This window comes from Teleopsis dalmanni, chromosome 1 (assembly GCF_002237135.1).
Source record: "Teleopsis dalmanni isolate 2A chromosome 1, ASM223713v2, whole genome shotgun sequence".
NCBI lineage: Eukaryota > Metazoa > Arthropoda > Insecta > Diptera > Diopsidae > Teleopsis > Teleopsis dalmanni.
In genome coordinates, this window is record NC_051846.1 from 145,744,698 (window position 1) to 145,755,882 (window position 11,185).

General features: G+C 27.7%; 1 protein-coding gene across 1 annotated transcript in view; it reads left to right on the forward strand.

The window, feature by feature from the left end:
• Positions 1–11,185, forward strand: part of LOC119666391 (protein aubergine-like) — an 18,986-nt gene that overhangs the window by 5,495 nt on the left and 2,306 nt on the right. The window contains exon 3 of the mRNA XM_038075670.1: positions 7,146–7,200. Coding sequence (XP_037931598.1) covers positions 7,146–7,200 — 55 coding nt within the window. The remainder of the gene's footprint in view (positions 1–7,145; positions 7,201–11,185) is intronic.

The following is an 11,185-nucleotide window of genomic DNA, read 5'->3' on the forward strand; positions in this document are numbered from 1 at the left end:
AGTTGTTGTAGAGTTGTTGCAGAGATGTTATCGTAACTTTTGATAGTTGAAATAACCCAACAACACTAGTAACAATAGTCCATGTTGATTGCACTTTTACATATTTCGTGGAATTTGCATAAAATTAATTTATTATTTGTGCTGGCTCGCGTATAATACATAAATGCTCTATTAAATCCTTTATCAAGGACATTTTGCGCGTGCAGACATCCATTATTTAAAAATTTTTGCCTGCATTATTTCATATGTTAACATGCAAAATAATGGAAAAACAAAACTTTAAGGGTTTTGTTTTTTATGTTTTGAATATGTTGCAAAAATAGTTGCACCCAAGGGGAATGCAATTAAAATAATTATTTAACGATGGGTGCCCTACAATTCTTATTTGATCACAGCCATTTTGTAATTGTAATTTCAAAAATTTTAATTATTGTTAGAGTTTGATTACAGTGGGACATATTGTAAATTTTCACTTCGTTTGTGAACGGTATATAACACCCAGATTCCAATTAATTAAACTACATATAAGAAATATCACAACGTAAGTGTACATATTAAGATTAAAACAATTTAAATTAATTAGTTTTCGAGCAAAGCATAAAAATGTGATCTAATAGCACTTTCTTAAAGTGAGCTCATAAGTAATCTATATAAGGAATACCTGAGCATATCATTTAATTGTACATAATTTTAATAGAATTTAAAGACTTATATAGGTATTGCAGCGTTCCCCATTATTGCCTTATTCGCAAGAAGTTATTTCGTACCGATATTATTTTAAATCTAAAGTCAATTATTGGATTGATTTTTGCTTAAAGGTAGTATATTTTAACCTATTCGTCAGTACTTTCAGTTACTTTTAAATTGTTTATATATTTGCTATAACTGTTGGTGTGGCTTATTTAAAATCCGTAGGGCGAAACACATTTGAATTACTAATAAAATAAATAATATATTAAATGTGTGTGTAATATTTTTATGAATGCAATGATTATACTGTGTTTAGACAGACAAATTTCCTTTATTTTATTTAAAATGAAATTAAGTTAATTTCGAAAGTGTTCATACTGCCCCAAATTAAGGAAATTATATGTTTTTTGTTTTACAAATCGCATGTTAAGAATTACAATCACCATTAGTACCTGGGACATTTTACAAGATTATTATAAATATAAAGGATGTGTGTAAATTATTATTTGTTCTCTACTTTAAATTAATACCAGTTACAGTTTTTTCTCTATATTCAAATTCAAAAATTTGCACTACTCTCAAATTATTTTCTCGATTTCATTAAAGTCAACTGTCACATTTATTTAAAATAAATTAATTTATTCATTTAAAATTAAAATTAATTTATTTAAAATTAAAAAATTATAATTAATTTATTTAAAATTAAAGATAAGTTAAGGTAACCACTTAATTTATCTTTACCTTACAATTTACCTTTCGCATAGTTGCATTTGAAAGGTCCCTTAATATCTGTCATCGTTTTAATGAATCTAGTGCCATTTTCCCTAATATCGTTCAAACCTTAAAACTGAGTTTTGTATGGAAAAAAAACAAGTTCATTTCGCTGAAAGGAAAATGATACCAGATTTTTTACGAAATTAAATTTTTCCGAACAAGGCATGAAAATGCTATCTAATAGCACTTTCTTAAAGTGAGCTCATGAATAATCTATATAAGGACTAATAGAGCATATCTATTAATTGTACATAATTTTAATATAATTTAAAGAATTATATAATAATTGCAGCGTTCCCCATTTTCGCTTTATTTAGAAGGAATTGTTTCATACCAATATTATTTTAAATCTAAAATCAATTATTGGATTGATTTTTGCTTAAAGATAGTATATTTTAACCTATTCGTCAGTGCTTTCATTTATTTTTAAAATAAATTATTATTTGCTGTAACCGCTGGTGTGGCAAACGGTTGCCACTACGGTAACTTTAGTACACAAATTGGTACCAAGAAAATTTTGGACCTTTTTTTACAGAAATGGTACCTTTTGAAACCAATTTTGGTACAGGAAAAAATTTTCAAGTGGCAACTGTGGGTGTGGCTTATGCAAAATGAGTAGGAGGAAAGACATCTAAATTATTAATAAAATAAAAGATGTTTAAAATGTGTGCATAATATTTTCCTGACTATAATGAGAGATAAACCCGATAACACCTTATTCTAAAGACAGTAAACTTTTTTAAAATATATTCAAATGTTGCAAATGTGGGAAAAGTTTCCGTCATCACCTCTTGATTTTGGAACTTGTTTTCCCTATATTTAATTCAAAAAAATTAATTAAATACTACATTAAATTTTAAACTTATTAAACTTATAGTTTATTATTTTAAGCTTATTTAAATATTGTATAGTGTGCTAAATCAATACAATGTGTTAATACCATATTATACATTTTGTAATTCTTTATATGATATAAAATTATAAAACTTGATTTCGTAAGTTTGCCCCACTGTACCAAACAAAACTTTTCAATTTTTTATAAAGGATCAAAATCATATTTATATTCATATTGCACACAACATTTACTAGAGTTTATTTTTAATTTTTTTATAGCAAAGATTGGAATCTAATTTTCGATTCAGTCAGATTACAAACTTTAATTATTTGGTTCAATATGAGATACAGAACTGTCCAAAGTGCTATGAAACAAACCACCCCATTCAAAATAAAAATTTCAGTTCTGATCCACTTCAGGGATAAGCTTTGATTTAATCAGAAATGCAAACGGTGCACCGATAGCACAAAAGAGGGTGCTCATTGTGTGCATATACCTTGGCAAAACTACACCTAAGAGCATTAAAACCTATTAAATAACGGCACATATATCTACAACTTTTTGATAATAACAAAAACAAAATTCATATACACATTAATGTATGTACGCGCACAACAAAAGGCTCTGTACGTAGTTATTAAAAAGTATTCGGCATTAAAATTATGCAGCTGAGTCAAAGCCAAAGGACATTTTCAACTAAATAACTGTGCTCAACTGACTGTCTGAGTGACTGAGTGACTGAACTGACAGCAAGGATACATGACTGAAACCAAAATCGGGGGTTACTACCAGTGCCTGTTAGGTTGATTGCGCTTGCGCTGAGTGATTCCAGCAGGAGCAGATGTTTCGTTCGACCCCAGCACGGGATACTTTGTTGTTGGTTTCTGCTTTATTTGGTTTGATGGTTCTTTTGTGTTGGAAAATGAAATTTCATTTTATTGTATTTATTTATTTTTTTTTTTTTGGTTTTTTTTTTGCTTTGTCAGAGTAAAAATTTAATTGATTCGAGTTTTGTTATTTTTCCTTGTTGGTACGTGGATTTGGACGTGCCAATGCTTAAAGCAACAAATTTTATATCCTGTCCTTCATGGAATTTATACATTTTGAAAATTTGGCTTTAGGCATTTTTTCATGGGATATCAGTAAAATTCATCGGCACTGTGAGTAGGCAAAGATTAATGAAGAGAATAAAGAGTTTGGCTTGGTAGGGTGGATTTCTCGTTTGCGTTACATTTACACACAAGTGAATGTATCTCATGGTGCATGCGTAAAATTTTATAGTTAGTTAAGAAACAAAACCAGTTGGATTCACTTCGATTCACAAAATGTAATGTATTTCCGCGAAAATCCATTGTTCTGGTATTTTCCGCATAAGGCACACTTCACGCACGTGCCGTGAAAATCATACAAGTCAAAATGGCAATAATTCATTTTTAAAATATAATTTCAGATCAGGTTAAAATAATATATAAAAATAGACTATTGACACTTGTTATAAAAGTGAGATTTTCTTCTCTTATTGTTAGAACTTCTCTTAAGAAATATCAACGCAAAATAATAACATATCAAATCGTTTCAAAACCTTTCATATACCAAGACCAGTTCAAAATCTCTAACGTCATCAGAGTTTTTGCTTTTAAGAAGCGGATATTCCTAAGCATTTAGACTCAGTAACTTAAACTGCAATGTAAATCATCACACAACGCACCTCTAACGCTGATATGGGTTATCATTTCCATATCAGTAGATGCCAGACAATATTTCAGTAAATAAACTCCCAAAGAAATTATCTGGTAATTGGTGACTATTTTTTGTCTTTGATCATATTAATCAGTGAGGGTGACTAATTTAGGTTTTTACTTTTATTCTATGAAGACATAATAGTTAAATATAACGAACCATAATCACAATTACCTATCTGCCCAACTACTTAATTAAATCATTCTATATCAGTTTACTGACTTTACGAAATCACCATTTCTTGTACAAGGTTTTCAAAATTTTAACTCCCTTATATGGATCAGATGATCCATATTATAAAATCACAAATCATGAACTAAATATATGATACGAAATTGATAACTCTTTATGTTAAGACCTATTTTTTCTTGATATGTTCTATACGTAGTTACAGAAGCCGTTCAGTTCTTTTATATACATATATTCCAACGTATGGTTTGCTTCGTTATGCAGATTGCTTTTTTCCTGGGCGTGTGACCAATCTACTTCCATTTTCTTTTTTAGATTTCAGTGGCAGCTTGTATTTGTTCCGTGCGTTCCCGGTCAGGAGTTGGATATGCACTCCGGCCACCATATTTTCAGTATTCTTCTTAAGCATTTGTTTATAAAGACTTAAATCCGCGATTGAATGGTAGCCGAGTTTTTCCACATTTCGCATCCATAATATAAAGTTGATTTAACGTTCAAGTTCAATATTTGAAGCTTAGTAAGAGTGCTTATTTGATCAACACTATCAACAGGATGATGTGGCTAATATATAACATACAAAATATGTAGTAGTTTTCAATGTAACAATTGAAAATTGAAACTTAAAAAAATTATATGTAGGAGATATATATATGTCCATATTACAGAACCTGATATCTGCTATCAGCTGATTGAATTTTTTAAACATAAAAATGCATACATGTCGTTGTTATATCCGTAGTTTTAATTTAAACATTTTTTAAAGACAATATGGTATGGCTTATAGCTAACTATGATATCATTATCCCTCTTTACGATACTTATAATTGAAATGAATGAAAGCAATATTTAATAATATCAAGTTATTCTACAAAATTACTTTAAACTATTATTCTAAATAATTTTGTTTCAGTTTTGTTTATGCTTTATTGTAGCACTTTATAAGATTAAAAAATTTGGCTGAAATATTTGGTAAAATTAATAATTAATGCTTTGTTAGTACCAAAAATTGGCAATACCTCTTTCTCCTTCTAACAGAAATCAGTATTAATAAGATAGAAAGTTTTTAGGATTAATATGCACTATATACACAGTATTACTGTAGTTCTATATTAACGATCCTTTTATGTTAATCCTAACCTTACCTGACTAACGATGAATTTTTCTTCCTTCAAACTAAACTTATTAATGTACATATGTGTAAATGAAAAGCAATAACTTTTTTTTTGTCATATATTTTTAATCCCATTCTTCGAAACCTTTTACATTATTTACTGAATCTGAGGATAATAAATTGTATGCATAATATATTTTGTAATAAAAGCAACAATTGTTGAAAAATTTCCATAATCAACCACAAAATAATCCATAAAATTTTATTTCTATAACTTTGAGGTAAACGCTAATGCGCAGTGCAGTGTCAGTGAGAAGCGATGATCAATCAAAGTTCACTGCTGGGGTGTTGATGTACAATAGTCCTATCTGTACGAGAATGCGTGATGATCAGTTGAAGAATAAAATACAAAGACCTGAAAAATTAAAATGAAAGGCAAATCAACCATAAACTTGGCTTTGGGTTAAATATTATATTGTAGGCAATAAAATTAAAATCATTTTCGATTAAATGCAATTTATTGAAATCCATTCATAGACCGGCTGTTCAAATATTTTACAACCAGAAAAACAAATTTTAAGTGAGTACTGCAATATGTAATTATTATTTTAAATAAAAAATTTGAAATAATTATTATAGTTTAACTAAGCTTACTTAAACATAGTTTTCGACAGACTGTTTCTGTGAGAACAAAACAAACTGTTCTGAACTATATCAGAAATCAATTTAGCGCAAAAATCAAAATGACAGCAAATAAAAAATTGATTTTTTTTTAATTTACTATTTTAAACAAACTCGTCAATCCTTATGTTATTCTCGTATAAACTTAATACTATGAGTAGTTCTGTAGAGCATCCACTTGTATTACGGAAGTACTTCTCATTTTTTCGACATCAATTTGCTCTTAAAATTTATTTGTTCACAACTGTGTGCATTCCTAGCTTAGATGACTTTCGATCATATTTTGGTAGAAATAAAATGAAATTTTCAAAAATCTCTGAAACATAGAAATCCACTTGAGCCGACGACAAGTATCGACACAGTAAGAGCCACTTTCATTCATATTTCTTGAACATTTCCAAACATTTTCATTGCAGTTTGTTCCACACTTCTCATGTTACAGAGCTAATTTTATCGTACAAGTGTGATCCTTACAGTCACGGCTACCAGCAGGATCGCAGGACACTAAAGTAATCGGTTTGCTTGATTGATTTAATATATGCGAGCGTGTTCGTTTTGTAATGTGCACATATGGTGTGCCAAATGATTTATGATGCCTCAGTGATTTCAAAGTAAAAAACTAAAATAATTAATGTTAGTAAGAGAACAAATAAAAAACTAGAACTATACAGTATTATTGTAATATAATATATAGTGTATACCTTAGTAAAATATAATTATCTTACAAAAAATATAGAGATAAATATATTTATAAAGTGGAGTGTATTTATTTTATCCATTGGAAATTGTCAATAACTTTCAAAAATAAATGCTTTCACATAAGTTAAATTGCATTGAAACTGTTTGCGATTGTATTTACTCAAAAATCAGCCTCAAACCTCAAATACAGTGGCCCATATAGCGAAATTGAAAGCAGGTCTAAAACTATAGAAACAGTTTTTAGTAAATTTATTACTAAATAGAGAGAAATAGAAAAAATAGAAATAGAAATACAGCGGATAGCAGTATTCTAGCAAATGTTATTAAATCACACTATGCGTCCCTTAAAAACACAAGATCCGTACTAAAGGCAAAATCTTCAACACTATTTTCAACTATACTGTTGAAAAAAATTGTGTTCTTTAGCTCGGAAAACTGGAAGGTCACAGAATATAACCACTAAAGGCCAAATTCTTTTTTAGTAAGTACCTTTGTCAAGTACGATTTCTAACGTTTTACTGACTGTATACTTATCCATACTTTTTGGATGGATCAATCTTGTAAAACACTGTATGAATATTAAAACTAATGAGGCAAACTCTGTCTCTCCTTTTCATTACATATGAAACTCATAATTATGATATTTTTCTTTTAAAATTCAGTGATTAAAAATGAATTCAGTATATATTTTACTGTTATTAATCCAATAAATATCTTTAAAGTTCTTCAAATATACTTTATCTTTTGACTCTGTAAATAACTACATACAAAAATAATATAAAACTCCTTCTTATTTTCAATAAAGCAATATTTAAAATAAATAAATTAATAAAAATGTTTGTTTAGTTTGTTGATCTTTCCCATCGCATTCCTCCTTTCCTCTTTTTCATAAACGATGATCAAGTTATTCACACAGGATGTGCCACCGGATCACATTAAGTACTACTTTTGTTAGGCAAAGAATTCAATAAATAATGAAACTGACATGTAAATATGCAATCGGAGACGAAACATGAAATTTTTGACTTCAATATTATGGAGAATATAAATTTCTAACAAGACAATATTAATTTTATCGTGTATATTGTAAAGTACTATTTTATATCTATTATGATTTTCATACGAAATAAAAATGTAGTATTCTTTAAAACATTTTTCAAAATATAAAAATAAATTTTTTTTTTATTTCCATAATTACATATAGAAACGAGTGTTAATTATATATTATTTTAAAGGAATAAATTTATATTCAATGCAGCGTAAAAAATTATTTTATAAACAACTAAGACCAAAGTACTCTTAACTTACGGTATACACCCTACAACGTCTGGTAGTCCTTTTATAGCACAGCATATAAATTGAAACAATAGTTAATCGCATGATCGTTTGCATTTTGTTGGTGACTTTTGGATAAAAAACATTTATGAAAAAAAATAAATTATTTTTATTAAGTTCAACCCTTAAATTTTATAAAAAAAATCTATTGAAAACATGTTTCTGAACTCCAACAACAACTTGCTTTTTTAAGGTGTATTTTTTGCACATGGTTTCATTATTTGCTGGTTTTGCACTGTGCAGTGAGGACATGTCCCTACACACAAACCCTTTCCATTTTAATAAACAATTGCACCAATCCTCGTAATTTTTTACGCTCACATACACCACAAATAATAAAAACAACTCAAAAGGATACGTCACTGCATGCATGATTTTGTTCAGTATTTCAGTCCCCTAGGGTAACAGGACAATAGCATTAAATATATTGTTAAGCCATAAAGCGTACAATATTAATTTAGTTTTGCGCAGAATTATTAAAAAAGAGATTTTTGCTTTTAATTTAATGAAATCTTGTAGGGATATATGAGCTTCCTGAAAGCCTGTTTCCGCAGATATGCGTAAAAACGTCAAACAAATGAATTCCCGAATTCTCTAATAGCAAAATATAATAAAATTATTTTGTATATAGCGCTAAATCAAAAATTTACTATACGCCACTGTTATTGTTATATTGACGTAATCAGTAGTATAGGACACCCTGATGGGTGAAGTGTATCGTTGTAGCTTTTGTATCTGAAAGTCTAGGTTTAACAAAAAGACAAAAAAAATAATATTTAACTAAAAAGATATTCAACACATTAAACTCATTTTGTTGTATTGTATATTTATTTTATATTATTTATTCACTTTATTTTGTTTTTTCTATATTTTATTTTATTAAATATTATTTTATTTTTTGTTTAATTTTGTTTGCTTTTATTATGTTATATATATTTTTTTTAACTATAAATAATTAAATATTAGTTTATTTTATTTTATTTTGTTTTATTTTGTTTTATTTTGTTTTATATTATTTTATTTTATTTTATTTTATTTTATTTTATATTATTTTATTTTATTTAATTTTACTTAATTTTATTTTATATTATTTAATTTAATTTTTCTTTCGTTTGATTTTATGTGCTATATATAGTATATTACTTTATCTTATTCTATTTTATTTTTCATTTTACTTTTCATAATTTATTTTAAAGAGGTTTTTCGAACAGTAGTGAACTACAACAACAAAAAATAATTTTATATTATTTAATTTAATTTAATTTTTGGCTGACCATACAGCAGTTTTGAGTATTCCAAGACCCATCATCAGTGGTATTGGAAATAATTCTTGTATTTAATTATAGTAAATAATTATTTTTTAAGACTACAAGTACCAGGAATCGAACTCGGGTCCTGTCAAATGTAAAACTCAGAGTCCACGCACCTTAACCAACTGATCCAAAGCCGTACTTGACTTTTTTTTATGTTCGCATATTTTTCTGGAGTTTTGTTACTTTTTGCTATGAAAGTTTTTATTAACAATTTTACTTGCTGTGTTTATATTAGAACGAAATCATAAACCAGCTGTAGAATAATTGAATTAATTAATTAATTATTTTTATATTTTTAATTGTTAAATTTTAATACTATTCCGTTCGTAGAGGCATGATTTATTATTTTAGTTAACAAAGTAAATCCTCAAATGACCTTAAAGTTCAAAAATAACACGTCTTTGACGATTAAAAATTACAAATTTTGTCAAATAATTATTTTCTGTTAGAGAGTCTTTCATGTTCTACACCCATATATATTCTAAAGGCTATTGTAAGTGCCTATGCTTTAGAGTATATTATTTTATTATATTTTACTGTTTTATACAATTTTAATATATTTTATGCAGTTAAGTGCTCTTTCGTTTAACTGGAGGTGCCACATCCTGTAACCAATATACCAACTGATTGTGCTCTGATAGAACGTTTTCCAAAAGCTATCTTCGTAAATAGATACTATTTTTATTTTAATTAAGGAAGCTTTTTACTATAACACATATGTCCAATATCACAGGATTTGTAATTAGCTCCTATGTATGTGTTATTTTTTTTATACAATCTTCTTTGATGGTATTTTATATTATTAGTTTTTATATTACTTAATTAATGTAATTTAACAAGAGGACAAAAATTTTTTATTTGAATTTTTTCACTAACAGTGTCTTCAGAGATATCTAAAATGCAATTCCCCCATAGTTCCCAATGTGTCAAGAGAAGTAGGCTATAATATTTTTTTACAATTTTGAGGATTGCATAAATATATAAAAAGGATAAATAAATCATAATTATTGTTTATAGAGATAAAACTACTTTCAGATTATGATGGATAGGACACGTTCAGCATTTGAACCGAAAATGATCAGCAAAACAAGCACTTACAAAAAACCTAATTAGATTCTGAAGAAAAGGCAGCCCTAGACAGAGGTAGCTAGATAATGCTTAAGAAGATTTAATGAAACTACAAGTGAGAGATTGAAAAACCTTGGAAACGGATTGAACCAGATTGCAATAATTGGTTGTGGAAGCACTGGTCCAACCAGGACTGTTATGTTAAGAGAGAAGAAGAAGAAAAGATAAAACCAGTGTCAGACAAAAAAGCGCAGCCATTTATATACCACAAATGACCTTCAAATAGATACGCTCTTAATACGTATTGATATTAGTACAGATATAGATAAAGATATATTGTTGAATGTATGTTTAGAGATGCAGGAAAGAAATATCTTCAAGAAATCTGATACAAAAATATTAATTTATTCTATTAATTTTTGCGAATAATTGGGAGTTAGTTTAATTCAACCGACCATTTCATTAGTCAACCTGATTTACCTCAAAAATGTTTAAGTTTGTAGTTGAAAGAATACTTTTAGTTGCAGAATATGAGGCCGAATAGGCTTAATAGTTAATTATATAGTATTATACTATAGTAATGGTTAATATAGCAAATGATTTAGTTGAATAATACTTCATATTAGTATATGTACCTAAATGTATAGTTGTACTTTAAAACAAATATTTTTTTTTTAATTACTGATATATACTACATTTGCAGAATATATATGGAAAATATATATGAAAAATATATAATGTATTTCGTAT